Source organism: Dendrobates tinctorius, unplaced genomic scaffold (assembly GCF_039654945.1).
Source record: "Dendrobates tinctorius isolate UK_male_01 unplaced genomic scaffold, ASM3965494v1 ptg000008l, whole genome shotgun sequence".
Classification (NCBI taxonomy): Eukaryota; Metazoa; Chordata; class Amphibia; order Anura; family Dendrobatidae; genus Dendrobates; species Dendrobates tinctorius.
Genome location: NW_027361676.1, coordinates 42,115,263 through 42,141,827, shown reverse-complemented (window position 1 = coordinate 42,141,827; position 26,565 = coordinate 42,115,263). Strand labels below are relative to the sequence as shown.

The window sequence follows — 26,565 nt, the reverse complement described above, 5'->3', positions numbered from 1 at the left end:
CGGTGATTACATAATTTTTTGCCAGGGGTTGTAGATTTCGCCCAGCATCATGCCGGACTTGAGGTTACGCAGCACCATGGTCTGTTTAATCCCTGTCTACAGCTCCTCACCGTGGGGGATTTCCCCCCCATACAGGGAGTATCTGAAGAGTCTGCTGTCGTTTACCCCTGGCTACGTTGAAGTTGGTGGTGCAAGTGTTACACTGACAGGATGCAACATGGACAGAGAAATGTCCAGCAATCCTGTGGTGGTAGGACATGCGCTAGAACGCCTTCCGCCTCAGCTGCCACTACATATACCCAGTGGGCAGTTGTGGAGATACAACATCCCTGCGCGTGCTTACTAGTTCACATATATGTGGTTATTGGAAACTTGCCACTGATAGTAGGACAGTGCACACCTGATTTTGTCTGCAACGTGGGTGTAGAGCAGGGATGGCATGCCTGGAAAAGTAGTAGTGGCGGTTGGGTAGCATGTACTGTGGAACAGCCACCACCATAAGTTTTTTAAAACTGTCCATTTAAACCAGCCGGAATTGCAGCAGTTCAAAGGCCAGGAATTTTGAAATGCTCTCATTCAAGACAAGAGTTCATGGGTAGGTACTTTCTCTCACTACTATCTGAGGGATAGACAGGTGAACACTTCCACGGCACAGTGTGGAGATGCTCTGTGACACTGCTGGTGGTGCTGGCACATTCTCTCTTTGAGGTGAGCCAGGTGGACAGACAGCAACAGAAGAGGGAGCAGGAGGAGCCTCACATTTTTCTTGGTTTTTCAGGTGTGTACTCCACTGCAGCTCGTGCTTTGAATTCAGCTGCATCATCATGCATGTGGTGCTCAGGTTCAGAACATTATGCCTCGCTTTAGGCTCTGACGAGAGAGCTTTCAATCCACCCATCTCTTGTCATCAGCACATTGCCTAAAGAAATAATACGCCAGAGTGCTCCATTGAGCTGGATTTTATGTGCTCATTTCATCCACGGGGTGGGCAGTAGCAGCAAATTTGCTGGCAAGTGGCCACCCGCTGTGCTTTCGCACCCTGCTCCCACTTTTGATGTGCAGCGCGACAACCTCCTCTTCCTCCAAACTGCAAGTCACACGGATGGCCTTCACTCCTTGTGGGGTCTATGACCTCATCATCTTATCTACTCCTCATCCCTAGCCTACGTTCTAGTCTGCACACTGCAGAAAACCGCAGCAGTTGGCACCTATGTTTCGTCAGAGATGAGCAGAGTTGGTCCGCTGATCGTGTACACTATCCCTCCAACGTACTCATCCTCAAACTGAACAAGTGCTTGGGTGTCAGTGCAGTCAGTCAATCTCTTATGAGGTAGAGATCACAAAACTACAGCCACCAGAGTTATCAAAAAGCAGGAGTGACTGCTCAATGAATTGGGACTCGGGCTGCTTGGCTGATTTGCAAAGAGGTGAGGTGGATAACAGATGCCCATGCTCCGCAGGTGCCAACTCTGCACTTTCAGCAAGGGACCAGATATAAGACAATGTGAAGGTGTGCCAGCCAATCACAACCATGTTAATACTTGTCATGGCTGTGATGGCTCCAAAAGTGTCCACAGCCAAAAAGTTTGTTGATTGGCTGCACTTCAGCCTTTCAAACAAAAAAGAAAAAAAAAAAGCCAGCTCACCGATACTTCAGGTGCACAGAACCCCATCCTGATGAGACGTAAAAGCTTATGAGAAGAGAGATACAAAAAGTCTATGTTCAAGCTCCTTTGGATAAAAGAATTTTTCTTCAAATTTTATTCAAACCATTAAAACCTAATATGCTCCAGACCGCACTAGATTGCACACTGGGTCAGCTTTGACTTTTTGTCACTCTCTTCTCATAGCCTTTCAACATAGTTTATTCAACATCCGAACTAGGTGTCCGGTATGAACTTTACTATTCGGACTCGCTCATCTCAAGTTACCACATCTTGATCAAGGTGAGCCTTACCATATTTTTGTTACTTTTTAACATAGGATAACCTTATTTCCTGCACTCTTCCCTCCACAGATCTTTTTGGTCTCTCTCAGGCTGGTATACAACATGCATTTTTTCTGATTCAGAAAAACTTAATTGACTGGGAATGGGAGGACAATAGCAAAAGAAAAAAAAAAAAAAATCAAATATCATGTACAGCAGAGGTTCAGAGGTAGTAGTAGTAAAAATATCCAAGTTTTAATTTTTCCAGTGCATGGCAGAAAATAAAAGCAATGACTTGATGATAACAGACTTCTTCAAAGTTTTGTCAGGATTTCTTTTCAGCTATGTAGTTACCCACAGATTCTCACAATTCATCTAGTTCTCATCACTTTGACTGATCAGGGCTATGGTGAACATAAAGACAAAACAAACAAGGCAAGACCATATAGTTTCCCCAACAAGTTTATTTGGATTTCCACAATACAGAGCAACTCCACCTGTCACTTTCAGTTGGTTTGTAATTTAGATATAATCAGAATGCCCGAATAGTAACTTCTAGAACTGCATCCATGCTACTGCCATCATCCTTAGGGCTCGTACTCGCATGCGAGAAACTCGGACAAGTCTCACATGTCAATACCCGCACTGCCACCAGCACTCGGTTCGGAGCGTTTAGCTTCATGTATTTCTATGCAGCTGAACGCTCTGACCCGAGTGTCGGCGGCAGTGCGGGTATTGACATGCGAGACTCGTCCGTGTTTCTTGCATGTGAGTAAGAGCCCTTATAAAAATCCTTGGTACAAATCTGTTGCTCATGAGATCCCATTATGAAGAATCAGATGGTCCTCTTACAATGTGAAACTTTAGGCTTAAGGCTCATCAGAAGACAAATGCACTTTCCAAGGATTTTTACAATATTTGTTACCAGACAGCAGCAGAATCAACCAGCTGAAGCCATAACCCCACGATGCGGCTGTTCCTGTGATGGTATTGAGCACAATTTGCTCCCTAATAATGGAATATCTAATCACAAACTTGGGGTGAAGTGGCAGCAGCTATCTTTATTGGTTAGTAGTTCCAGTTTCCCCTTTAATTAGCATTACCATTTTAGTTTTGGCTATTGTTTGTTATTGCTTATTTAGAGGTATTTTACCACTTTTAGGCCTCAGCATTACCGTGAGGAGGTTGGTGTTGCTGTGCTTTAAATATGGTTCATGCATACTGATCAAAATGAAAAATTTTAAATTCAATAGGATAGAAATGGTTTTTCCAAAAATGTTATGGTTTGGGGGGGGGGGGGGCGCTAAGTTTTTGTCACTTTGATCACAAATGATTATGATTACTTCAATTTGTTTTCACATTAAACATATCAAATACAATTAGCGTCCAGTGTCTAGCAGATTTAAGAAGGACTCATCATAGGGAAGGCAAAGGACCACAGAAGTTAAGAGATGTGCAATTAGTGCAAGTATCAAGTTTTTTTTTTGTCTCCGTTTGCCTGAAACTGTCATGACTGATTGAACATCAAGCAGAATATAAATACAGATGAACATTTCCACTATCATGTACTGTAGGTAGAGCAGTATAAACAGTTGTCAGTGCTTGCAGTATACAGAAGGTAATTGATTTGGGTAGTATTCCACGATTTTCCTAAAGCGTCATACCGTGCAAAGGCTTCACGACAGAAAAAAAAAAAAAAAAAGTCTTCACAGCTCATCATCAAAATGGCTCTATCCACTTCAGGGTCTGTCTAACAATGGCCTTAACACTGCAAAACATTGGTGGATGAAACGCTTCCGGCATACAAAAATAACATTGCATAAATCACTTCACATCATGGAACGGAGCAGAAGATAAACACATCCACTTTTGTTGTAAGCTGTCTAGCGGTAGAGATGTCTGCCCCCTGTAAATGTCAGCAGTTCTGTACCAAGCCAAGCGCTATATGGCACATTTTTGGATTCAATGGCAGTATATCTCAATATGAGACATGGCTGCTTTAAGGGTCTCCTCGTGGAATATAACAGAGGAGTGTCAGACGAAGGAGAGATAAGAAATAAAATCTGTCCTGGAATGTACAAAAAGTGAAGTGTAATCAGTTGACAGCACTCACTTTCTATCCCCCCAGCATTAAATAGGGCAGCAAATCTTGACAAGATGGCTCAATTCTGGGTTGTTCTCAACAAGAATAAACTAATGGAGTCTTGTACGCTCCTGTAACAGACATGCCTTTGTCACTTCCTTACACTGGAGGATATTACACTGCCCTCTACAGGCAACATATTCCCAATAACATGAACAGCCCACATGGTGCCTCAAATTTGATCATCCCTTGAATTTGTAATGGAGGCAAAATGTTGCTCAATGGAAAACCTTTAGTTTTTTTCCAGTTTTTCATACAACTCCTCCATCAGGGCAGAGAGTCCTTCAGTAAGCTGACTTCCTCTTCAGTCTCCTCTACATCTTCTTCATAAATGGCGTTCAGTTGAACATTATCAACTCGGGGTCGTGGTTTGCCATTTGGGCCATATGGCGGAGTATATCTTTTTTTGTGATAATGCCAAGGAGGCGTCTGAGAAGAAGGAAACAAATACAGTTAAAGGAAAGACAATCTTTGAAGAAAAGCTAGTTTAACCATTGAGAACCAAGAAAGAGAAGATGCAACAGTGTCCAGATCCATGAATGACAAGATTAGACCACCACCGATTACTATTGCCAATATCTTTGCTGATAAAATGGGTCAGGATTTTTCAACAGCAAAGAACAGCCAAATGGCAAGCTGATTAGAGGATGATCATTGTCTTATATTTACTTATCCCGATGAGCTGAGCTTTTTATCGCCTGTGATACCATACTGCGCCAGCACATAGAGACCGCAATATGTGCGACAAATCTATGGATGTCAGATTATAAACAGCTCAGTAATCTTAGCTCATTTCCCTTCTGAATGCGCAAAAAATGAGAGTGAAGAATTTACCAATGAGAATTTAGTAAGACAGATTATTAAACAGGTGAGTAATGAGAATGCTATCCTGGTACAGTATTTCCAATTCTTTCCTTAGGAGTAAATGAGGCAATTCAGGTATAAATACTTGTATCACCCACACGATGTAGTGACAGAATAGATGTATATATTAAGCAGCAATAATTAATTTGCTAGTAATGTTGAACATGAGGTCCTATTTGATTAGCATGTTACAGCAGCAAAGTCTGGCAGATTGCTATCATGTAACAACGCAACTAATTTCTTGTTAGGCTATGATCGCATTTCCACTTTTTTAGGATGCCAAAAAAAAAAACCCCACACACATACTTTGACCCGTTATAAGATCCAGTCATTCATTTGAACGGTGACAAAAATGTTTTTGTGACCACAGTCCACTTTTTTTTTTACAGAAAAAAAGCCGGATTACTTACCGGTAATGCTCTTTTAATGAGTCCACGACAGCACCCACTGGAGGTATCGGATCCGCCCATTTGGAACAGGAAACCCTACAGGAAAGATAAAAGGGGCGGTCCACCTTTCCTCCTCAGTTTTACGTTTCAGAGTACCAGAAGGACCGCCAAGGATTAGGCAATGTTCTCTTATTTTAACATCTTTCTTATCCATTATTTGGTTGATATACTTTAACTATTGATATCTTTAGGGAGGGAAGTGAGCGGGTGATGTCGTGGACTCATTAAAAGAGCATTACCGGTAAGTAATCCGGCTTTTTACTCTTCGCCACGACAGCACCCACTGGAGAGATTCCAGAGACCATCACCTGGGTGGGACCACCGTGCCAAGGACAGTCCTGCCAAAGCTTAAGTCAGAGGTTGATGAAAGATCAAGTCTATAGTGGTTATAGAAGGTAGAAGGGGATGACCAAACTGCCGCCTTACATATAGTTTCGATCGGAATGTCTCCCTTTTCCGCCCAAGAAGTTGCCATTGCCCTGGTGGAATGCGCCCTGATGTTCCCTGGAGGATCTTCGTTTTTTGCGGAGTAGGCTAAACGAATGGCCTCTCTGATCCACCGGGAAATGGTGCTCTTCGTGACGCCATACCCCTTCTTACAGCCCTGAAATGAAACAAATAGGGCCCTACTCTGCCTCCAACTGTTGGACCTCTCAATATATTTTAGGACAGTTCTTTTGACGTCCAGAGTATGGAACTTCTGCTCTTCCGGAGTAGAGGGATTTTTATAGAAGGTTGGGAGGAGTATCTCCTGAGATCTATGGTATTTTGTTGCCACTTTTTGCAGGTAGGCAGGGTCTGGTTTTAATACCAATCTGTCTTGGTATTCTTGGAAAAAAAGGTGGATCTATTGACAAGGCCTGGGTATCACCCACTCTTCTAGCTGAGGTCAGTGCTACCAAGAGGGCCATTTTAAGTGCTAAGTATTTGAAGGGTATTGTGTCGATCGGCTCAAAGGGGTCTACCGTTAGGGCGTCTAAGACCAGATTTAGATCCCATGTAGGGACGGAGGGTATGTGGATTGGAGCTATTCGTTCACATGCTGTAATGAATCGAGTTATCCACTTGTTGCCTGCTATATTATGGCCATATAGTGCTCCTAATGCCGATATTTGTACTCTTAGCGTATTTACTGCTAAGCCTAAGTCTTTCCCTTTCTGCAGAAATTCCAAGATTGGGATTATCGGAACTTCTGCTGTATGAGGTACTGTATGGAATTGAAGAAATTTTTTCCATATTCTAGTGTAAATTTGGGTTGTGGACTGTTTTCTACTTTGTAGTAGTGTAGTAATTAAAGACTCAGAGAATCCTCTTGTCCTCAATAACTGCCTCTCAAATTCCACGCCGTCAAGTGCAAGCTGACCACTTGAGGGTGGAAAAAGGGGCCTTGGGAGAGTAGATTGGGAGTCGAAGGAAGGACCCAAGGATCTGTTATTGACATAATCTGCAGCCACGAAAACCACGGTCTTTTTGGCCAGAACGGTGCTATTAAGATTATCCTTGCTTTGTCGTCTCTGATCTTCCGAATTACTTGAGGTAGGAGGATCAATGGAGGGAACGCATACGCCAGGTTGAAATTCCATGGAGCTAGAAGGGCGTCTAGTATGTCTGGGTGATCTGATGGAGATAGGGAGGCAAATGTTTTTATCTGCCTGTTCTCCTTTGTGGCGAAAAGGTCCACCTCGGGTTGTCCCCATAGGGCTACTATGTCCCTGAAGACCTTTTGATTGAGGCACCACTCTCCTTGCCGTAGAGTGTGTCGGCTTAGGAAGTCTGCCTTTTGATTGCTCTCGCCTCTGATATGAAGGGCCGAGAGGGACAAAAAATAGTCTTCCGCTAAGTTTAAAATTCTTGCCGCTGAAGACATCAGAGTCTCTGATCGAGTTCCTCCTTGTCTGTTTATATAGGCCACTGTGGTGGTGTTGTCCGATAGGATCCTGACATGCTTCTGTTGGAGCTGCGGAAGGAAGTTGTATAGAGCATAGAACACTGCAGTCAGTTCTTTTAAATTGGATGAGTACTCGCATTCCTCTCTATTCCACCTTCCCTGATGAAACCCATTCTCCATGTGGGCTCCCCAGCCCTGGGGACTGGCATCGGTGGTTACGATACAGGATGGAACTATAACCCATGGAACTCCTGAACATAAATGGTCATCTTCTAACCACCACTCTAGAGAAGTCAAGACTTCTTGTGACAGGGTTATTTTGCTCTGTAAATGACCACTATGTCGCTTATCCTCTTGGAAGATCTGGTGTTGTAGTGTACGGACATGGTACTGGGCCCACCGGACTGCCGGGGTGCAAGAATTTAGTGATCCTAATAGTGACATTGCTCCTCTCAAGGACACCCGTGGTCTATCTATAGCTGCTCGTATTTTTTATTTCGTGAGGGTGATTTTTACCTGAGGTAGTAGACATCTCTGGGTCAAGAAATCTAGTTGAAATCCTAGAAATGTCTGGAGAGATTGTGGATCGAGTCTGGACTTTTGGATATTGATGATCCAGCCAAGGCTCTGAAAAGAGGAGATTGCGTCAGTCACGCGTTCGGTACATTGTTTGACTGAATTCCCAATTATTAGGAAGTCGTCTAAATACGGCACGATCAGTGTGTCCTTTTGGCGAAGGTAGGCCATCACTTCTGCCATCACCTTGGTAAATATTCTTGGTGCCGTGGAAAGCCCGAAGGGCATGGCCGCGTATTGGAAATGACGAATCCTGCCCTCGACTTCCACTGCGACTCTTGGGTATTTCTGGAATCTATTGTGAATAGGGAGATGATAATAAGCATCTTTTAAATCAATCCCTGCCATTACGCAACTTGGGAAAAGAAGCTTTATAGTGGATCTAATTGATTCCATTTTGAAGTTATAATTTTTTATAAATGAATTAAGCTTCTTTAAATTAATAATGGTTCTAAACGTACCGTCTGGTTTAGAAACCAAAAACAGGGGAGAGTAAAAGCCTCTACCCTCTTGTTCCTCAGGGACGTCAACTAAAACTTTTTTAGCTAGTAGGACTCGAATCTCGTCTTCGAGAGCCTTTTGCTGAACTGAGGAATTAAGGCGAGTTATAACAAAGAATTCATAAGGGATCTGAAGGAATTCAATCTTTATTCCTTCCTTGATTATATTCAAAATCCATGGGCTTAACGTAATTTGTTCCCATTTGGTAACAAAAAATTTTAATCTACCCCCAACTGGTGGGTCTAAACTTTTAATTTTTATCTCTCCTATATGTTGGCCCTCTGAAGATGGTACCCTTCTGCTTTTCGTCTTTCGTGGCCCATCTATTCGTTCTGTCCGACTGTCTTCTTCTCCCGAATGGCCGTCTCTTAAAGGTTTTCCTATAAAACGGAATGGGAGAATCACTGAAGGCCTTTTTCCTCTCTTTTGCCTTGGCGAGAATTTCGTCTAAGGCTTTCCCGAAGAGGAACTCACCCTCGCATGGGGTTGCACTAATTTTGGATTTTGATTGTGCGTCCCCTTTCCAGCTTTTTATCCACAGCGCGCGTCTGGCGTTATTCACCAGGGCTGCCGACCTCGCTGCCAGTCTTAGGGTGTCCGCTGAAGCATCTGCCATAAAGGCAGCTGCACCTCTTATCAACGGGATGGCTGCACGCAGTTTCTCCCTTGACACTCTTTGCTCGATCTGCTGGTCTAATTGATCTAGCCATACCAGCATTGATCTAGCAGTACATGTGCTGGCTATTGCAGGTTTGAATACCCCGGTGGTGGACTCACAGGACCTTTTGAGCGAAGATTCTGCCTTTCGGTCTAATGGGTCTGCTAACAATCCTGCGTCCTCGACCGGGATCGAGGTCTGTTTGGAAGTGGAGGCTATGACGGCATCCACCTTTGGTATTTTAGTCCATTTCAATAGGTCTTCATCAGTGAACGGATACTTCCGTTTTGAGGCTGATGGGAGAAAACCCCTCTGGTCGTGTTTTTCCCACTCTCTTTTGATGAGGTCCTTAATTGCCGGTATCACCGGAAATGATCTCCTCTTTTTTTCTGCCAATCCCGCAAACATAATGTCCTGCGCGGTTTGGGCTCCCCTTTCCTCTTCACACCCCATAGTATTTCTAACCGCTTTTACTAGGTTATCTACGCTGTCCAGTGGAAAACATGCGCGTCCTTCCATCTCCGAGGATGACGATGAGGACGTGAATGCGGAGCCTGAATTTAACTCCTGTTCTTCCTCTGACTCTGAACTAACAACGACCTGTTTCTTATGACTGGACTCTGAGGGAGTGCTGGCGCGGTTGATGGCTTGTATCTCCTCCCTAATTATGGCTCGGATATCTTTAGAAGATATCGTCGACCCCTGCCTGGTTTCTTTCATGCATTGTTTGCAGAGTTTTTTGGGGTAGGAGTCAGGGAGAGGCTCTGAACATAATGCGCATTCTTTATGTTTAATTTTTTCTTTTTTCTTTGACTGAAGTGGGAGGTCAAAGGTAAAGAGAGGGGGGGGGGGGGAGAGGTTAGCTTAATAGGTAGAGTATATACTTTGCACACTCACCCAGTGAAGCTTAATACCGGGTCGGATGGCTGAGACAGTCTGGATCTGGTATCTGCTGCCTCGCTCCTGCGGGCAGTCTCTGTCCTGGCGCTGCGGTCCCTGGTGGAATTGCCCCCAGCTGAATCCCCTGCTGGGGCCTGCGACTCCGTGGGGGACGACATGGTTCCATCGTTGCAGCGCTGTTTTATCTTCACTCCTGTTGTGCCCCCGGAAGTCGCCCTGTGTCAGGGCGCATGCGCCGCGTCATCGCCATCCTACCCCGGAAGTTCAACCATTACTTCCGGGGTATAGGAGCGTCGGGCGCCGGCCAGCTCCTGCGCCACCGCTACTCACACGCGCGGTTCGCGCGCTCATGGCTTCACCACGCTGTATCTCCACCGATGGAGGGGGGGAGGGGTGTTCTGCCTCCGGATGCCAGACCGGCCCGCTCCCTGGTAAGACCGGGCGGCCCTCCCCGGACCCGGTCATCACCGTTATGCCACCAGACGAGGGGGGAACCGTCAAACGGAATCTCCCCCGACGCCGCTTCCGGACCGCAGCCCCTGCCGTTCCCGAGGAGACCGCACAGGCGGATGCATGGCCCAGGTAAGATCCTGCAGGATCCTGCTCCATTTGGAACAGGAAACCAAAACTGAGGAGGAAAGGCGGACCGCCCCTTTTATCTTTCCTGTAGGGTTTCCTGTTCCAAATGGGCGGATCCGATACCTCCAGTGGGTGCTGTCGTGGCGAAGAGTAAAAAAGAAAGTTGGATCATAAAACAGTCTGCTCAACTTTTTGTCTGGTTAAAACAATGGAAAGCAAACGAAACCATTTTTTTAAGCATTAAAGTCTATAGGGAGTCTCATAATGGATGGTCATCAGTTATTTCATCCATTAAGTTACTGTTTTTTAAGCACAGTTCATACTCAAAACAGAAGAGATATTAAAAAAACACCTCTAATAAAAACTGATCCAAGAACAAAAAATGAAACCAAACGGTGGATCTGTTTTTGCTCTGCTTATAACTAGTGATGAGTGAGTATACTTGCTGGTCGGGTTTCCCAGAGCATGCTCGGGTGATCTCCGAGTATTTGGATGTGGTCGGAGATTTAGTTTCTGTCTCCGCAGCTGCATGATTTGCGGCTACTTGACAGCCTGAATACATGAGGGGATTCCCTGTTTGTTAGGAAATCCCCACATGTATTCAGGCTGTCAAGTAGCCGCAAATCATGCAGCTATGGAGACGGAAACTAAATCTCCCAACACTTCCAAATACTCAGAGATCACCCGAGCATGCTCGGGGAAACCCGACCAACGAGTATACTCACTCATCACTAGTTATAACGAATCCAGTTATTTTATTTTCTTTAAATACTGGATCCGTTACAAACAGATGACAACTGGACATGTGAACAGAGCCTTAGACAATCACTTGTTTTTGCATGGGAACAGCCGACTTAATCACATAACTATATGGCTATTACAATTGGACACACTGTTTTCTGGGTGAAATAGATGTTCCTCTACAAAATCAAGTCATTTTTAACAAGCAATCAAAATAAAAAAATTATAGGGACAGTCAGCTCCACATCTACTGCTCTCCCATGCTGTTCACGCATAGGACTGTATGCTCATGTGACAGGTCTTTGGCTAAAATGGAAATTGCTTGGGTAAAGCAATTTCCACTACTGCAGTAAGAAGATTGCATTACAGAGCTTACAAAATACGAGTTACACGTAACTGCAGAAGGCCAAACAAAAAAAAAGTCTGAAATCTGAATTCATCATAATAAAAACCTCCACCAGGATAACAGCACAAAGCAGAACATATTCAGCAGATGCCCTTGTTACTCCGGTTAGTACTTCCGCTTGTGAGAGGACGCATGAAATTCTTCTGTATTGGGAACAAACTGAAAAAGTGAGAACATACTAAAGCGGTCATTGACATCTGCAACATAGTCAAAGCAACCAGCAGAGTCTAACAAGGTCTTTAGTGCATTCACAAATGGAAAGCTACAGCAAAGCTTTGGTACATAAGGCTCTATACTAGATTTCGGGCACCAGTTCTTCTACATGTATTATTACAGAGGAGAGGGGACATGTAACTCAAAGAATTAGCACAGAGGTCAGATGAGGCGAGGGATGATGGCAGCTCTAATGCAATTAGCTGAACAATGCAACACTATGAAATACTGGGGATTTCAGTTAAGGAGAAACTAACACAGAAAATGGGTGATATACCTTTTACATTCTTGTAGTCCCAGACATAATCCGTGAAACTTTCTTTGCAGGTGATGATTATAATATACAAAATATATGTGGAAATTGAGAGTCCAGACTGCAGGAATACCTTTTGCTTACCCTAGAACATCATGTCTCAGAGTCCTGGCAGTGCCGGGTATAAGTATAAAGCAGAAACAGCACAGTTTCTGTGAGCATGAAAGCACAGGACCTGCCGGGGGGGGGGGGGGGGCAGAGGTGGATATGGACGATTCTGACAGTGGTGCTTCTATGGAGGCACTGCGAGCTAGATGCTGCGGTGGAGATCAGTCGGACTGCACTGCAGTATTTGGTGTTCCTAGGAGTCTTGTGCTGCACGGCGCTTTGGGAGTTGCTTTGAGTACAGGTCTGCCCTTAGCCAAAGTGATACCATATTTTAGCGATATGGAAGGGGGTCACCTGATTCTCCAGAATATGGTCGCTTCGTTCTTTAACCGCAAACTGCAGCACCTAGTCTTTGCCTTTATAGTGCAACTTTTACATCCATCCCTTTCGATAGCCATAACGATTGCGTTTTCCATGGACCCAGCTGTAGGAGCACTTGCTTATTGTGGATAAGTTATGACATTTAATGGTATTTTGGTGCTGTACATATACATATTGTATTGAAGTTTTTTTTTTTTTTTTTTTTTTTTTACAGTGATGCCACATTTATGTTAGGGGAGCATGTTTTGTAGCAACTGTGCAGTCTTTACTAGCGGTAAAAGTGCTGCCATATACCTATGAAAAGGTATATACCGTATTTTTCGTACTATAAGACGCACCTAGGTTTTAGAGGAGGAAATTAGGAGAAAAAAAGTGTAAGCAAAAATGTGGTTAATTCTGTACTTAATATCCCCCTATCCTGGAATATATGGCTCCCCATCCCCATGCTGGTATGAATGGATCCCTCATCTATATCCTGGTATGCACGGCCCCCCCTCATCCCTATCCTGGCAGGAATGATCGTCCTCATCCCTATCCTGGTATGCAGGGCCTCCCATCCTTAGCCTGGTATGCAGGGCCTCCCATCCCTAGCCTGGTATGCAGGGCCTCCCATCCCTAGCCTGGTATGCAGGGCCTCCCATCCCTAGCCTGGTATGCAGGGCCTCCCATCCCTAGCCTGGTATGCAGGGCCTCCCATCCCTAGCCTGGTATGCAGGGCCTCCCATCCCTAGCCTGGTATGCAGGGCCTCCCATCCCTAGCCTGGTATGCAGGGCCTCCCATCCCTAGCCTGGTATGCAGGGCCCCCATCCTTAGCCTGGTATGCAGGGCCCCCATCCTTAGCCTGGTATGCAGGGCCCCCATCCTTAGCCTGGTATGCAGGGCCCCCATCCTTAGCCTGGTATGCAGGGCCCCCATCCTTAGCCTGGTATGCAGGGCCCCCATCCTTAGCCTGGTATGCAGGGCCCCCATCCTTAGCCTGGTATGCAGGGCCCCCATCCTTAGCCTGGTATGCAGGGCCCCCATCCTTAGCCTGGTATGCAGGGCCCCCATCCTTAGCCTGGTATGCAGGGCCCCCATCCTTAGCCTGGTATGCAGGGCCCCCATCCATATCCTGGTATGCAGGACCCCATCACTTATCCTGGTATGCAGGGCCCCCATCACTATCCTGGTATGCAGGGCCCCCATCACTATCCTGGTATGCAGGGCCCCCATCACTATCCTGGTATGCAGGGCCTCCATCACTATCCTGGTATGCAGGGCCCCCATCCTTATACTAGTAGTACTTTCTGGTCAATATGGTCATGTGAGGGCTTGGTTTTTGCAGGAAGAGGTGTACTTTTGAAAGACACCATTGGATTTAACCCCTTCCTTACCGATGACGGAATAGTACGTCATAGGTAAGGATGTCCTGCTTTGAGGTGGGCTCCGGTGGTGAGCCCACCTCAAAGCCGCGACATGTCAGCTGTTATGAACAGCTGACATGTGCGCGCAATAGGCGCGAACGGAATCGCCATCCTCCCGCACCTATTAACTAGTTAAATCCCGCTGTCAAAGCTGACAGTGGGCATTTAACTAGTGTTTCCGGCCGTCGCGCCAGAAGTGAGCTCATCGCCGACACCCGTCACGTGATCGGGGGTTGGCGTCTCGTTGCCTTGACAAGAAGAGGTCTCAGAGACCTCTATGGTTGTTGCAGGCACATTGCTTTGAGCGCCGCCCGATGGTCAGCGCTCAAAGCAATGCAGTAAATCTGCTACATATGGGCGATCTGCTCATCACCTATATGTAGCAGAGCCGTTCGAGTTGTGCATGCTTCTAGCCTCCTATGGCTATTGAAGCATGCCAAAAGTAAAAAAAAAAAAAAAAATACAAGTTCAAGTCACCCCTTTCGCCCCAATCAAAAGAAAAAAAACAAACAAACAATAAAAACACATTAGGTATCGCCGCGTTCAGAATCACCCAATAAAAAAAAAGCATTAACCCGATCGCTAAATGGCTTAGCGAAAAATTCAAAACGCCAGAATAACGTTTTTTTGGTCGCCGCGACATTGCATTAAAAAGCAATAACGCGCGATCAAAAGAACGTATTTGCACAAAATTGGTATTAAAAACATCAGCCCAACACGCATAAAATAAGCCTGCACCCAACCACAGATCACAAAAAATGGAGACGCTACGGGTCTCAGAAAGTTGCGCAATTTTTTTTTTTTTTTAGCAAACTGGAATTTTTTTTCACCACTTAGATAAAAGAGAACCTAGACATGTTTGGGATCTATGAACTCGTAATGACCTGTAAAATCATAATGGCAGGTCAGTTTTAGCATCTAGTGCAGGGTTCCCCAACTCCAGTCCTCAAGGCCCTCCAACAGATCATGTTTTCAGGATTTCCTTAGTATTGCTCAGGTGATTATTGATTCACCTGTGCAATACAAAGGAAATCCTGAAAACATGATCTGTTGGAGGGCCTTGAGGACTGGAGTTGGGGAACCCTGATCTAATGAAACTAGCAAAATAGCCAAAAAAAAAAAACAAGTGTGGGATTGCACTTTTGTTTTGCAATTTCACAGCACTTTGAATTTTTTTCCCGTTTTAGAATACATGACATGGTAAAACCAATGGTGTCATTCAAAAGAACAACTCGTCCCGCAAAAAATAAGCCCCTCAAATGGCCATATTGATGGAAAAATAAAAAAGTTATGGCTCTGTAAAGAAGGGGAGTGAAAAACGCAAAAAGCTCTGGGAGTTAAGGGGTTAACATATCGTGTACTGGAAAAAGGAAAAAAATTCCAAGTGCGGTGAAATTGCAAGAAAAGTGCAATCCCATAGTTGTTTTTGTTCTTTCTTACCTTGTTCACTAAATGCTAAAACTGACTGTCTATGTCTAGGTTCTTTTTCATCCAAGTGGTGAAAAAAAAAATCCAAAGTTTGTTTAAAAAAAAAAAAAAAAACCCACAAAACAAATTTGTATTATTTTCTGATACCCACAGCGTCTCCATCTCTCGTGAGGGTTTATTTTTTGCGTACAGAGCTGACATTTTTAATGATACCATTTTGGTGCAGATATGATCTTTTGATCACCCGTTATTGCATTTTAATACAATGTTGAAGTGACCAAAAAAAACGTCATTTTGGAGTTTTGACTATTTTTCTCATCACTCTTAGCGATCGGGTTAATTCTTTGTTTTATATTGATAGATCAGGTGATTCTGAACGCAGCAATACCAGATTGATATGTTTGATTTTTTTATTGATTTATTTTCAATGGGGCGGAAGGGGGGTGATTTGAATGTTATTTTTTTATTTTGTTATATTTTTTAAAACTTTTTTTAAAAAAAACTTTTGGCATGCTTCAAAAGTCTCCAAGGGAGACTAGAAGCTCCCATTATCCATTCGGCTCTGCTACATACAGGCAATGATCAGATCGCTTGTACAGTCATGGCCAAAAGTTTAGAGAATGACACAAATATTAATTTTTACAAAGTCTACTGCTTCCTTTTTTCTAATGGCAATTTGCATATACTCCAGAATGTTATAAAGAGTGATCAGCTTAACAGCAATTACTTGCAAAGTCAATATTTGCCTAGAAAATTAACTTTATCCCCCAAAACACATTTCAACATCATTGCAGCCCTGCCTTAAAAGGACCAGCTAACATCGTTTCAGTGATTGCTCCATTAACACAGGTGTGGGTGTTGATGAGGACAGGGCTGGAGATCAATCTGTCATGATTAAGAATGACACCACTGGACACTTTAAAAGGAGGCTGGTGCTTGGCATCATTGCTTCTCTTCTGTTAACCATGGTTATCTCTAAAGAAACATGTGCAGTCATCATTGCACTGCACAAAAATGGCCTAACAGGGAAGAGTATCGCAGCTAGAAAGATTGCACCTCAGTCAACAATCTATCGCATCATCAAGAACTTCAAGGAGAGAGGTTCCCTTGTTGCCAAAAAGGCTCCAGGGTGCCCAAGAAAGACCAGCAAGCGCCAGGACCGTCTCTTAAAAGTGTTTCAGATTGGTTAATAAAGTATCTTTTAAGGATTGATTTTTTTTGTATATGAGCCGTTGAATAATTAATCCAGAATTATATTTATTAAGAATTTTTGAATGTGTGTGTGGATACATGTACTAGGTAAGCAAAGTGCAACCCTGCAGCCTAGACCTGTCAATAATTTATGTCCCCCTTTAATTGGTCCATTGTGAAAAATGTGTGAACAACTTTTACAAACGTGCTGGAGTATTGAGACTGCAGAGCCGCAGCTGATATCTAGTCCTATGACCAGGTAAGAGCACATGTATAACATACTACTATCGCACATTTTGCTCACCCCAGCACGTGCTTCTGACCATTTTATTTTGTGCCTACAATCTCATAGCCAGAAAGCAAGCCATGGTCCAATGAGGCGACACACACTAATATGACATTAGTGATATGAAATAATAACATTTATATCTAATGCCAGATCAGCTACTCTACTTCTGTAAAAATTCTAAAATTAAAGAGCTGGTGCCTACTACGATGCTTTGATAATCTTATGTCAAATAGATCGGAAATGCTGAGCAGAGGTTTCTGCCGCCTGCAGAGCTCAATGAGAACTTTCAGCCGTGGCCGTCAGCGGCTGCGATCGGCTGGAGCAACAAGCTCTTCGGTTAACCTGGTGATGTGTGACAGTAGTCAAATTTCATGCTTCCTGTCTCCTAAGAAGTGACTACAAGTTAGAGGCGTTTTGTCTAATCACCAAGGGTTCCACGTGCTGCTTTAGATTCTCGAGATGTTCTAATATGTTCTTCTTTGTGATGATCCCCAAGACAGTCCTGAAACAGATCATGTTATGCTAATAACTGAGTTGGAACTACAAATGGAGAAAACAAAAAGAATGAAGCAACAGAAAATAATGGCAATGTTATGGGCTGAGGGGTGGAATGGCAGACACACAACTAGAGGCTTTGTCAAAGTTTACATAAAAATTCCAAAGAAATACAAAACCACACATTTCTTAGTCTTAAAATAATCCGGAGTAGCTGCTTACGCTTCTTTTACACTTACCGGGTTTTTTGCGGCCCGTTATTGTGGGCCTTACCGCCGCAATTTTCATGGTCTGCTGCAGTAACGGACCGCAAAAAACTTGTGGATCGCAGTTTTTCAGGTTTCCAATACTATGGAAGAAGTATTGGAAAAAAATGGCATTCCGCAAAACCGAAGTGACGGTGCACCGCAAAAACAACTTCCGTTGTTTTTGCGTCCCCATTTATGGGGGCCGTGTCCGTAAGCTGTGAAAAAGATCAAGCAGGCTCGACCTTTTTACACGGCCGCATATACGGACCTCATGGCCATACGGTACACGACGCTCCGACTAATTTTTGCGTGCCGATTTTGCGGCCCCATAGAAATCTATTGAGGCTGCAAAAATGGCCAGCAAAAACCCGGTAAGTATAAAAGAAGCCTTAGTATCAGCGCACTGTCTATGATAGGTGTCAGGAATATACGGCATGTAATGTGGTAGTGTCAGCTGTAATAATGGTCCATTGTGGATTTTTCAGGCACACTACATATAGTCGTGCTCACTGATTCTCACAGGGGAATAATGGACAGAAGAAAGCTTAGGGTATGTGCAAACGGTGTGGATTCCGCTGCGGTTCTTCAGCGTTTCTGCACCTGCGGGTCCGCAGCAGATTCTGCTGCGTTGTACAGTACCTTTATTTCCTATGGAAATAAATAAAAAGCTGCGCACATGCTGCGGTTTACAAACCGCAGCATGTCAATTGTTTGGTGCAGAAACGCTGCAGTTTTACACCTCATCCATTATGAGGTGTAAAACCGCAGGACTTTTGTCCTGCGGATTTACCTGCGGTTTTCTCTACAAAATCCGCAGAGGCAAAAAACTACATGTGCACATAGCCTTATAACTCAAGAACACTATACTTCGGATATCTCAGGATTGTGAGAAGACCAGACTACAATCTGTACACGCTTTAGTGGCTTGTGCACTGTACAGATTTTAGCAGTGGTTTATTTGCTGTGATCACTCCCTGTCTTCTAGCAGACCTCTGTACTACGCTGCCATTATAGCGGTGCTCAGCAGTAGCTTACTTCGGCATGAATGAAATGAAGCAAGGGTTAATAAACGGGTGGAAAGTCTCTGTAATTTGTAAGCAGAACATCTATTAGGACAGGAGATACGGTTATTAATAAGTGCACGGTATGTCAGTATTACTTCCATGGATACCAAATACTACGGCTGTTATTGTGACAGAGCATGCCATAATGCAGAGACAGCCATTAGTAGTGTGCCCACATGAACACAGTGAAGCCAAGAGCCAAAGCCATCCGCTTTATCCCTAACAGGACTAGCAGTATCACATGGGAATGATGCGCATGCAGCCGGAACCATTGGGCCATTTTATCAGTAAAACAAGCGTATACAGAGTACAAGGCTATGTCTCTAGGAATATATATGCACCATTGTAACATTATACTAGGCTTTCTAATCAACACAGACGTCATACCAACAGGAAGTAGTTTTCTGTAAATAAAGCTGAAAGGGTAACTAAACTTTAAGAAAAACCTTTGCTGTATTATAACCACACGTCATAAGTTTTGATCAGTGGAAATCAGAGTCCTGAGACCCTCACCAATCACTGAAAAATACGGGCAGAAGAACTCGGAATCCATGCAGAGTCATGCAAAGACTCATAGAAAGCTTATAGGTCCATTTTTTTTCTCAAACATAGTTACTCCAATTATTGTACAGCAAAATATATAACTAGTGCTACAACTCTTGATTTAAAGCGAACTAGTCATCAGGATTGTGCTCAGTAACCTACAGACAGTGTCAGGTTGGTGCGGTTATACTGAATAAAATGATACCTGGTGATGAAATCCATCTTGTGGTTGTTTAATCTGCATTTGTAGTTTTCAGTTACTGAGATTCTCGTTCTCCGGGGCGGCCTGTGGATGGTGCTTTTTGTGGCGCTCTGATTACATATTCATCTGCATGGCTTCTGACAGACAGGTCACTGATCCCTCCCTTACATAGTGCATAGAATATTGTGGGGTTAGAAAAAAAAAAAAAATTTACATCCAGCAAAATGGTGCCTGTACTGTAGCATCTCTTACTGATATATGCAACTGCGCAAGTGTCACTGCCATTTTACTGGAGGAAAAAGAAATGTGACTGCAGCAGAATGATGGCAGCACCTGCGCAGTAGCATCCATCTGCTTACCCATAGATGTTACTGCGCAGGCACCTCCATTTTGCTGGATATAATTTTTTTTTTCCAACCCCACAATATTCTATGCATTAATATAAAATAGGGAGCAGGTCACTGAAGCATCAGTGACCTGTCATAAGCCCACAAGGATAAATATGTAAGCAGAGCACCACATAAAGCCCCCGCCCCCCCCCAACAGGCTGCCCCGGGGCACGAGAATACATACCATATATACTCGAGTATAAGTCGACCCCCCTAAATTTGCCTCAAAAACCTGGGAAAACGTATTGACTCGAGTATAAGTCTAGGGTGGGAATTGCCGAAGATACTGGTAAATTTAATGCTGCACAACATACAGTATTCCCCCAAAATGCTGCACAGTGAATGGTTGCCCAAATAATGCTGCACAACATACAGTATGCCCCCAAAATGCAGCACAGTGAATGCTGGCCCAAATAACGCTGCACAACATATGCCCCCATAAATCCTGCACAGTGAATGCTGGCCCAAATAACGCTGCACAACATATGCCCCCATAAATGCTGCACAGTGAATGGTGGCCCAAATATCGTAATGCTGCCCCCAAAGTGATAGGATTACCAGTAATCCTATCATGTTGCTGCCGCTGCTGGACTTTTAAAAAAAAAAAAAAAAAAAAAACAACACTATATACTCACCTACGTTGATGACAGCTGCTCCTGAGCGTCGCCGGCTCTTCAGTGACTCAGGCAGAGGGCGCGTGCTTTCCACGTCATCGCGCCCCCTGCACGTCACTGCCGGAGGATGGGAGAGAGCGGCGCGCAGAGATTTTGAACGCCGCCGCGGCCCTATCATCACCCGCCGCCAGGACGCTGCAGGGGACCGCAGAGACGACTGGGACTGCGGAGATGACGGGGACCAGGTAAGTTGGCACCGTGACCCGAATATAAGTCGAGGGGGATCTTTTTCAGCCCCAAAAGGGGGCTGAAAAACTCGACTTATACTCGAGTATATACGGTAACTAAAAACTACAAAACCACCATGGTTACTTACCGGTAGCCGTTTTTTCTGACAGCACACCTGAGAGAGGGATCCGCCCCGCCAGGACCCTACTGAAATATAAGGGGTGGCAGACATGAGAGGACTTCCCGGTTAGTTACATGTTTATCCAACACCACATCACACAAATACACCCTACTAGCGTGCACACCCATACGGTGAAAAAGGGGGGAAATATACGGGTGCTGTCATGGGTTCCGGAAAAACCAGCTACCGGTAAGTAACCATGGTGGTTTTCCCTTCAACCATGACAGCACACCTGAGAGATTTTTGGAGACTTCGAAACACCTTAGGGAGGGACCACCGCTTGTAGCACCCTTCTACCAAAGGTCAAGTCAGCAGAGGAGGATAGGTTTAATCTATAGTGTTTAAAGAAGGTTGATGGTGAGGCCCAGATGACGGCCTTACAAAATTGATACCTCTGCCTTTTCAGCCCATGAGGTCGCCACGGCTCTGGTGGAATAAGCCTTGATGCCGTCAGGAATCGGAACACCACTAGCTGAGTAGGCTATACTAATGGCCTCCCTAATCCATCTGGCAATAGTCCCCTTTGACACTCCATAACCCTTTCTGGCACCCTGAAAGGCTACGAATAGGGACTGGGACCTCCTCCACTGGCTAGTCACAGATATATATTCTAGCAGGGCTCTCCTAACATCCAAATTGTGGAATTTTTCCTCTCCTGGATTTTTTGGATTTTCGCAAAAAGAGGGAAGGACAATTTCCTGACTTCGATGGAAATCTGATACTACCTTAGGCAGATATGCGGGGTCTGCTTTTAATACAACCGTATCCCGAAATACTTGTGTATAAGGTGGATTTACTGAGAGAGCCTGCAAGTCACTTACTCTACGGGCCGACGTAAGGGCAACTAGTGTAATCGTTTTTAGGGTAAGATACTTTATGGGTAGTTGTTGAATAGGCTCATATGGTTCTTTTGTAAGGGCCTCTAATACCAGGTTTCATAAGTTGAGGATCCAAGAAAAGCACTTCTGAGCATCCGCGCTGCTTTAGTGATAAGAATTCTTCAGAAATCCATATAAATCTTTCAAGTTCTTTATTATATGTACTACAGAAACTACGCGTTTCGAGGTGACAAACCGCACCTCTTCTTCAGGTTACAGTACAGAGTTGTGATCGGTCTATACAAATGACAGCTTTATATGTTGTGTGGGCGTAACCCCCCGTTGTGAGAAAAGGGCGTCAACCTGCACATGCTGCACATAAAGATATTTGTATCCGTCCATTCATTCAGTTGGTTTTTGGGATTTAAAAACTTCCCCACAAAATTTTTAAATAATTTTTTAAACAATTTTAAAAACACATTTTTAATTAAACACTTTGGTTTTATATTTTTCACTCGCATATTTGCACACTGGGAATTGTGGCAATATGCTTCTAGTTCTTTCATAGATCTGCCATGTGAATGGCAACATCTGTAGTACATATAATAAAGAACTTGAAAGATTTATATGGATTTCTGAAGAATTCTTATCACTAAAGCAGAGCGGATGCTCAGAAGTGCTTTTCTTGGATCCTCAACTTATGATACCTAGTGGACGCTGGCCACCTGCACGAGCTCTGCAGCAGCTATATGACTGCAACAAACGTTGAGAGTGGTTGTGTCTGAACACAACCCATAAAAGGGTGAGTACTCCAGAGTACTTTTATATTTTAATTGATTTATACCAGGTGAAGCCCTATGTCTGCGCCCCCGCCCTTGTTTTCTCTAATTCCAGGTTTAGATCCCATGGAGCTATTCTTGGTAATGGAATAGGTCTGGACCTATGGCAGGATTTAATAAATCTAGCTACCCATCTGTTAGCTGCCAAATTGCAGTTATATAGCGCGCCCAGTGCGGATACTTGAACTTTAAGGGTATTTACCGCTAACCCTAGCTGTAATCCTGACTGTAAAAATTCCAAGATGGCACTAATCGGGGGCTCTTGCTCTAACGGCTTACCCAAGAACTGCAGGAATTTATTCCATGTTCTGCCATAGATATTAGTCGTTACCGGTTTCCTACTTTTTAGCAGGGTGGCCACTAACCCTGGGATCCCTCTATCCATTAGAAGTGACCTTTCAAATTCCACGCCATCAGATGGAATCCCTTGACCGGAGCGTGGAATATTGGACCCCGAGTTAGCAGGTCTGGGATTTCCGGCAGAATCCATGGATCTGAGAGGGACATCATCCGCATCAGAGACAACCAGGGTCTTTTTGGCCAGAACGGGGTTATTAGGATCACCCTGGCTTGATCTTTCCTGATTTTTCTCACTACTGTTGGGATCAGAGTCACTGGGGGGGGGGACGCATAGGCTAGCCTGAAGTCCCACGAAATTTGCAATGAGTCCACCGCCCACAGCTTTTCCCTTGGGTTTAATGAACACTTACCTGTTTTTGTTGGCAAAGAGGTCTATCACCGGTTCCCCCCATAGCTGTATTATCTTTTGAAAAACGGACCGATTTAGAGCCCATTATTCCCCTTGCTTTAGTATATTGCGGCTCAGGAAATAGTCTTCTATATTCTCTACCCCCTTTATATGCAATGCCATCAGAGAGAGTAGGTGCTGTTCCACTCTGTGAAAAATGTCGCTGGCCGCCTTTATTAGGGAGTGTGATCTTGTACCCCCCTTTTGATTGATGTATGCCACTGTTACTCTGTTGTCCGACATGATACGGACATTGCGGCCACTGAGGAGGGGAATAAAGTCTCTTAGGGCTTTGCTCACTGTCCACAGTTCTCTCAAGTTGGCAGATGCGCCCTGTTTTTGAGGCCCCCAGGCCGCATGACTCCTTAGGTGTGCCCCCCACCCTGAGGAGCTCGCATCTGTCAGAATTATGTCGGTCACTTGTTTGTCCCATAGCATCCCTGATGTCAAGTTTGTCCTGTCTAACCACCAGTTGAGAGAGCTCCTGACCTCTAAGGAAAGCTCCAGTCTTCCTTCTAAACGCCCTCTCAGCGATCTTTGTGCTGATAGAATTTCGCCTTGAAGCTGTCGGGTGTGGAATTGTGCCCACCTGACCGCTGGGATACAGGACGTCAGGGTACCTAGCAAGGACATAGCGTTTCTCAGGATCATGTGGGGTTGGTCTAGGGCAGCCAAGGTTACATACCTCACCTTTTCTATCTTGGCCTCTGGTAGTAGACAGGCTTGTTGGTCAGAATCCAGGATAAACCCTAGAAAAGTCTTTTTTTAGGGGCTGTAACCTTGATTTTTTTACGTTTACCATCCACCCGAGTTTCTGTAGGGTGTCGGTCACTCATTTCAACTGTACAGTACAGTAGTCTTCTGAGCTGCCCACTATTAGGAAATCGTCCAAATAGGGTATTATGATCGTGTCGTGAATTCGGAGGAAGGCTGTCATATCCGCTACGACTTTGGTAAAAACTCTTGGGGCTATGGATATGCCGAATGGAAGGGCTCTGAATTGAAAATGCCTGAGAATGCCCTGGATATAGAGAGCCACAAAGTATCTTTGATAACCTGGGTGGATGGGGATGTGATAGTATGCATCCTTTAAATCGATTACGGCCATAACACAATCGTGATGCAGCAGCTTTATGGCTGTAGCTACCAACTCCATCTTGAAGGTCTGATTTTTTTATCCACTGATTGAGGCCTCTGAGGTTTATGATTGTTCCGAATGACTGGTCCGGTTTTTTTTATCAGGAAGAGGGGCGAGTAGAACCCTCTTTTCTCCTGTTTGCTCGGGACTTTGGAAAGAATCTGTCTAGCAGACAAGGCCAACTGTTCTTCTATCACCTTCCTGATAGGGGTAATGGCAAATGATGCTCTCGGCTGATGTGAAAAAGGAATCTTGAGGCCTTCCCTTATGATGTTTAGGATCCAGGCACCGGAAGAGATGTTCTCCCAGGCCTGGGAAAAGAACGCCAATCTCCCCCCTACCGGAATACTGGCGTCATTGTGGGGATTTCTTGGAAGTGGAGGTAGCTCTACCGAACATAAAACCGGACTCCTTTTTCCTTTTATCTTCCCATCTCCTTCTATTCCCCAGGGGACAGCCCCTGTTGAATTTTTCTCTCCGAAAGGGCGGCCTCCTCTGATCCGCTGGAAACCTGGGGAAGCCTTTCTTTCTGTCACTTGCCTTCTCTAGGATGTCATCTAGGTTTTTTCCGAATAAAAACAGACCATCACATGGGAGAGAGTACAGCTTAGCTTTAGACTGTAGATCACCTGGACAGCCCTTAAGCCACAACACCCACCTCGCGGTGTTTGATAATCCTGCCGCCCTAGCTGTCAACCTCATGGAGTCCGCCGAGGTGTCCGCTAAAAATGCTGCTGCCACATGCAGAAGATACATATCTGCCAGTATTTTTTCTCTTGAGACTTTTGAAGCCAGTCTCTCTAATTGCTGCAGCCAAATCATTAGGGAATGCGCCGTGCAGGTGCCGGCTATTGCATGCTTCAATCCTCCTGCTGCTGCTTCCCATGCATGTCTTAAATAGGAATCCGCCTTTTTATCTAGCGGTTCCCTTAGTACCCCTGGTCTTCCAAGGGCAGAGCCGATTTTTTGGATGACCTGGACACCGCCACGTCAATCTTTGGGACTTTGTCCCATATTTCTGTGTCCTTAGGCTCAAAGGGGTACCTTCTCTTAGAGGAGGAGGGAAGAGCTCCTGACCTCTCAGGCTTCCTCCATTCTCTCTCAACGAGTGCCTGGACCTTTTCATTGACTGGAAAGGTCCGTTTCTTCCTCTCTTCTAGTCCCCCGAACATGACGTCCTCCAGGGACTTAGCCGTTTTTTCCTCCTGTAGGCCCATTGTCACTCTGATGGCTTTGAGGAGAGCATGCGTATCTTCTACTGTGAAACACGGTTTGCCACCCGTGTCGCTATCTGAGGAAGAGGCCTGAGATAAGGCCGAGGAAGAGAGTCTTGAGATAGAGCTAGGGGAATCCTTCCTACTCTTTTTCCCTTTTTTAACAATGCTTTAAGCGAGCCTTCCATCTCCGACCTGATAACTGATCTAAGGTTGGTTGCGAAACTAGGCGCTTCTTCTGCCATGGTTTGCTGGATGCAGCTGGCACAAAGGTCCTTCTGCCAGTCTCTTGCTAGGGGGCTTTTACATATGGCACAATCTCTATTGTTCTTCTTACTCCCTGCTTTCTTAGGTTTTTCCTAAGGAATTTAAACAAACAAAAGAAGGCCCCTATTAACAGCTTGCTAACATTCACGAAGATCACTCACCACCCGTAATCAAGGATACTGAACTTGGAGGCTGTGGAGGAGCACGTGATCTGTGCTCTCCGGATCTCAAAGAGTCCCCCGAACTACGGCTGGGGCGACTGCTGCTTGATCGGCTGCCATGCTTGTGAGCGGAGGGTTGTGAAGGAGGCAGAGACGGTGGAGACGGCGACCGTTCCTGCTCTGACCCCATGGTTACCCGGCCATGCTGACCGCCCTCCTCTTTTAAATAGCCTCGGTCCCGGTGAGCGTTTTTCCCCTCCCCCCTGCAACCGCCGGCGGACCGCTGCCGTTTCCTGAGAAAAAGGCCAGCCGGCGTCACACCGGGCGCCATGTTGCCGTCGCCTTACTGACGTCAGCCGGCGCGCTCCCAGGATGCCCTGCGCCACTGACGTCAGCGGCCGGAAGACGCCCGTGGCCCTCCCATGCTAGGCGTTCTGAAGGAGAGAGACTGCGGGCACTCGCGAGGGGAGGGAGGCGCTGTGGAGCCTCCAGGAGCCGCCACCCGCTCAAACTCGGA

At 45.1% G+C, this 26,565-nt stretch overlaps 1 protein-coding gene across 5 annotated transcripts in view; it reads right to left on the bottom strand.

Annotated features, from left to right (window-relative positions):
• Positions 1–2,373: 2,373 nt before the first annotated feature.
• CLCN3 (chloride voltage-gated channel 3) overlaps positions 2,374–26,565 on the bottom strand; it is a 158,790-nt gene continuing 134,598 nt past the window's right edge. For 3 of the 5 annotated variants that reach the window (XM_073577234.1, XM_073577230.1, XM_073577243.1), the window contains 2 exons: positions 17,326–17,401; positions 2,374–4,499 (listed from right to left, as the gene is read on the bottom strand). In XM_073577234.1, the coding sequence (XP_073433335.1) occupies positions 4,338–4,499; positions 17,326–17,401 (238 nt within the window). In that variant the 3' untranslated portion in view covers positions 2,374–4,337. The remainder of the gene's footprint in view (positions 4,500–17,325; positions 17,402–26,565) is intronic. The other 2 variants (XM_073577252.1, XM_073577260.1) reach the window with 1 other exon arrangement.